Source organism: Panthera pardus, unplaced genomic scaffold, assembly GCF_024362965.1.
Source record: "Panthera pardus isolate Hobbes unplaced genomic scaffold, ASM2436296v1 HiC_scaffold_21, whole genome shotgun sequence".
Lineage (NCBI taxonomy): Eukaryota > Metazoa > Chordata > Mammalia > Carnivora > Felidae > Panthera > Panthera pardus.
In genome coordinates this window covers 27,549,280-27,553,655 of record NW_026526777.1, presented here as the reverse complement: position 1 = coordinate 27,553,655, position 4,376 = coordinate 27,549,280, and the positions used below count along the sequence as shown (strand labels likewise).

General features: G+C 58.0%; 1 protein-coding gene across 1 annotated transcript; it reads right to left on the bottom strand.

Moving 5' to 3' along the window:
- Positions 1 to 530: 530 nt before the first annotated feature.
- On the bottom strand, positions 531 to 3,105 carry MYOG (myogenin). The gene is made up of 3 exons (XM_019432070.2): positions 2,534 to 3,105; positions 1,684 to 1,765; positions 531 to 1,017 (listed from the first exon to the last, which is right to left on the bottom strand). Exons 1-3 carry the CDS (start codon positions 3,077 to 3,079, stop codon positions 896 to 898), a joined length of 750 nt encoding a protein of 249 aa, XP_019287615.1. The 5' UTR covers positions 3,080 to 3,105; the 3' UTR covers positions 531 to 895.
- Between the last annotated feature and the right edge of the window lie 1,271 nt (positions 3,106 to 4,376).

Here is a 4,376-nt window from a genome sequence, read left to right as displayed (position 1 = left end):
GCCCCAGCTGCTTTTGGAGCCCCATCAGCTCCGATCCTTAGCAGGCCTGCCCCCTGAGGTGTGTCTGCACCACTGGAGGGGGAGGGGCAGGAGCGGCGGGCACCCCCTCCCTCCACATCATCACAGACATTCTTCTAGCACCCAGTCTTTATTCGTTTTTTAAAAAAGAAATCCAAATAAGTTAGCAAAAAAAAAAAAAAAAAAATACAAAACAATGGCAAAACCACACAATGCTTAGTTAAGAAAAGAAGTCACCCCCAAGAGCCCCTGCCCCCCTCCCTGCCTGTCCCTGGCCACTTGTGCACAGGAGACCTTGGTCAGATGGCGGCTTTACAAACAACACAAAACATAAAACCACTGGAAGGTTCCCAATATTCACTGCAAAAGCTTGGCCCCCCAGGGACTTGGGAACAGAGGATTGCTCCTCTCCCTTTCCTCTCCCTCGATTCAGGGCAGGCCCAGCCCAGCCCCTGGCATCAGGAAAAGACAAGAACAGAAGATGTACACAGCCTGTCCTGGTCAGGACACTGTCATCGTCTCTCAGACCGTTTCTTTTGAGGGGGTGGAATTGGAGGCTGCACTATGAACAAAGGGAAGCTCCTGAGTTTGCCCCGAGACAGGGCATACACGAGGGGCACTCTGGTCCCCTGCTCTATTTCCCGGGAAACGGCATGCTCCTTGCTGTAAGGAGTCAGCTACACGAGAGCATCCGTTCCCTCTCTGGGTGGCGAGTTAACCTTACATGGATGAGGAAGGGGATAGGCTGGCATTTGATAGCCCCAGCACTGGCCCTCTGGCATCAGGACAGCCTGGCTGAGGAAGCCCCTGCTGCGGGGGCGGTGGCATCTGTGGCCAGCGTGGGGGCTCTCATGGACGCCCGGCCTGGCAGACAATCTCAGTTGGGCATGGTTTCATCTGGGAAGGCCACAGAGACGTCTTCCACTGTGATGCTGTCCACAATGGAGGTGAGAGAGTGCAAGTTGTGGGCGTCCGTGGGGTCGGCCGTGAGCAGGTGATCTGTAAGGAGAAGGGGGGAGGATGTCACCTGTGTGATGAAGGGGGTTTCAAGACCCAGGACAGGGAACAAGGTCTTTGGGGGTGGCACAGGTTTCCCAGGACAGATGAGTGCGCAAAACTCAAGAATCCTACCCACTAGCCCATGCCTTTCCCAGTGCCAAGCATATGTGTGTGTGTGCGCGCGCGTGTGTGTGTGTGTGTGTGTGTGTGCGCGCGTGCGCATGTGTGTGTGAACACTGAACGCATGTGCCTTCTCTCTGAGCTCCCCTAGTGGGGTTAGGATTTGAAAGCAGCTACTCTGAGATGGAGCCAGGACGGTGTATCCTGGGAGACTGGAACTGTCCTTTGCTGGCCCAGTTCTGCAGCACTGACTCGGCACTTCCCAGGGACCCCTGGGGCAGGGACATTCCCCTCTCCGTGGAGAAGGTCAGGCACCAGGCTTTGGTCGGGGAGCTGCAGGAGGCCTAGACCACTCCTTAGCTGGTCAAGGTCTCAGGGAGGCACAGGGCCTCGCGGCCCACCATTTGGAACCCCGGGTTCAGCAGTTCCCTGGAGAAGCCGAAGGCAAGAGGACTGGAGCAAGAAGCAAGGTAAAAGGAGACAAGTGGGCCTAGAGACGGGCTGATGGGGTCAAGCCAAGGTTATGAGGGTCCGGGTCTCACTTACCCCCTGTGTTGGGACCAAACTCCAATGTGCTGCCCCACTCTGGACTGCAGGAGGCGCTGTGGGAGCTGCATTCACTGGGCACCTGCAAGACGGGGTGAAGAAGGCCCAAGGTCAGAGCACAGCCATTCTTGATGGTGTCTCTCTGTCCAGTTCCAATGGGCAAAAGCTCCCCTTGTGGGGCTGGAGGGTGGGCCACAGGCTGCAGCCCTCCAGCCCGGGGCACCCCTGGCCTCAGGGTCTTCCCCATCAGCAACTTTCATGCCCCCGCTCCCTGCCTGGCCACAGAGCCCCTACTTCCAGGCCTTTCTTGTCCTCCATTCTGGGTGGCGATTCTGTCCTCACAGGACACCCGGTTTAAAAGGGTTCCTGGTTTTCCTGACCTTACGATAAGGGTGAAGGATAAGGTGAAGGAAGCAGGTGCAGGCCCGCTGGGGTTCTCGAGAGACCCTGGGTAGGTGTTGCCTCTGCTCAGCCACACTCAAGATGGGGTGGTGGGGCAAAGCGACGCTTGGCCTTGCCTTTTGGACCCCATCCCTAGGCGCTGGGATTAATTCTCACTCCCACCCAGGCTGACTCTGGACTTGCTCTTGGATCCGCCCGTCCTTCTGTTCTCTGCCACCCCCCTCCACCTCTGCTTCTCCCTGTGGCCTTTAGCTTGGCCTGAAAGGACAGAGGGACACAGGAGGTCAACTTGACCGCCCAGCTGTGAGGAAGGAGGGGGTCCTGCAGCCCCCAAGACCCCACCTGCTCCAACCCTCTGACTGAACCCCACACTGGGGTCCCGAAGCCGTCCAGGGGCCTCCTGCGCCCCCTCCCCCTGGGGCGGCTGGTGGGGGGGACGCTCACTTACCCCTGGCTGGGGCCCGCCCCCGCCCCGGTACCGGAGGTCACGCTCTTCCTGGTTGAGGGAGCTGAGCAGGGCCTGTAGGCGCTCGATGTACTGGATGGCGCTGCGTAGGATCTCCACCTTGGGCAGCCGCTGGTTGGGGTTGAGCAGGGTGCTCCTCTTCAGAGCCTCAAAGGCCTCATTCACCTTCTTGAGCCTGCGCTTCTCCCTCAGTGTGGCCGCACGCCGCCGGTCCACGGACACCGACTTCCTCTTACACACCTTGCAGGCCCACGGCAGGCACTGGCCCAGGCAGTGCTCGGGGGTCCCCAGCCCCTTGTCTTCGAGGGGCCCTCGGGCCTCAGGGCTCAGGCTGAGCTCAGTCCGCTCGTAGCCTGGCGGCTCGAAGGCCTGGAGGTGGACGGGCAGGTAGTTCTCCCCGTCATAGAAGTGGGGTTCCTGGTAGAAGTAGGGGGATGTCTCATATAGCTCCATGGGGTCGGAAGAGACTTGTTCCTGCCACTGGCCCCCAAGCTCCTGCAGCCCCTCACGCCAACTGCTGGGTGCCATTTAAACCCTCCCCGCTGGCATGGAACCAGAGATAAATATAGCCAATGCCGCAGAAACCTGAGCCCCCCCTAAGCTGTCGCTGCACATCAAGACGTTTACAGTGGATTAGATGTGATTCCCCTTCCCTCTCCCCCCAGCCCCCACCCCACCCAGCCCGCTTGCCCCAGCCTGGGCCGGCTCCTGTGCACGGGGAGGGAGGCCGTCGGTGTAATTTGATTAGTTTTCATTTCTCAGCAGCCCCCGTGGGGCAGGGGAGGTGGGGGAGGACACACATTCTCCTCTCATCTGCTCCTTTCAATTACTCCTAGCCGGGCGGCCTGCCTGCTGTCTCCTTGCTAGTCCCAAAGATGTGTGTGTGTGTGTGGGGGGGGGGTGGTTGTTGAGGGGAGGGAACAAGGAAAGGCAGGGTTCAGGCTGGAAGAGGCCTTAAGAAATCAAAGTATCCATCCCCCGGCTTCCTGACAGCACCTTAACCAGGCTCCATCAGTCAGAAGCATGAGACTGCTTCAAATTTGGGGCATGTGTGTGGGCTCAGTGTCCAGGGGTAAGAAGGATTGAAACCTGGAGGGTCAAATGGCTTCAACTTCTGGGGTTTCAAAGCAGCCTTGACATCTTATGTCGCTCAGGTCTCCTGTGACGGGGGAAATTGAGGCGAGATGAATTTTTTTGGTCTTTTTGGCAGGGGTCAGTAGAGGTTTTCCTTTTAACTCAGTTGGTCAGGGGCAGAGCAAGAATTAGAACTAATAGGCTACACCTTTCCCTCCGTGACAAGGTCAAGATCTATTAAACCCTTGGTCTCTTCCCTCTCTCTCTCTCTGGATCGTTTATCTGTCCTTCTGTGTCGCCTCTTCAACTCTGTTTCCTGCCCCCTTGGGACCCCAAGCTTTTCCTGAGTGGGTGGAGTGGGAGGGAGAGAAAGCAGAACCCTCCAGACTCACTTTGACTCTCCCTTCTCCTTGACCACCTGGCTCGGTTCCGCATCTTCCTAAGCCATCAGTTTTACACGTAGCATGTAGGTCTCAAATGTCAGGGGGAGGAGGGACTACTTAACCTTCCAGCTTCTCAGTCCATGGTCACCCCTCAGCAGAGTTTGGGGCCTGAGAGGACCAATGCTCCCAATGCTGTGGGCAGGCCTGAGAGACCAGCAGAGAACAAGCTCAGTCTTCGGGCTGAGGGGTTGGTCACAGGGAAGCCCTAGGCAGGGTCTCTGCCCTTGAGGACTTTACCATTCGTAGACCCCTGTGGTCATCTGGTTCCACCCAACCCATGATGCCTCAGTCCCCTTCACAGGTGGCCA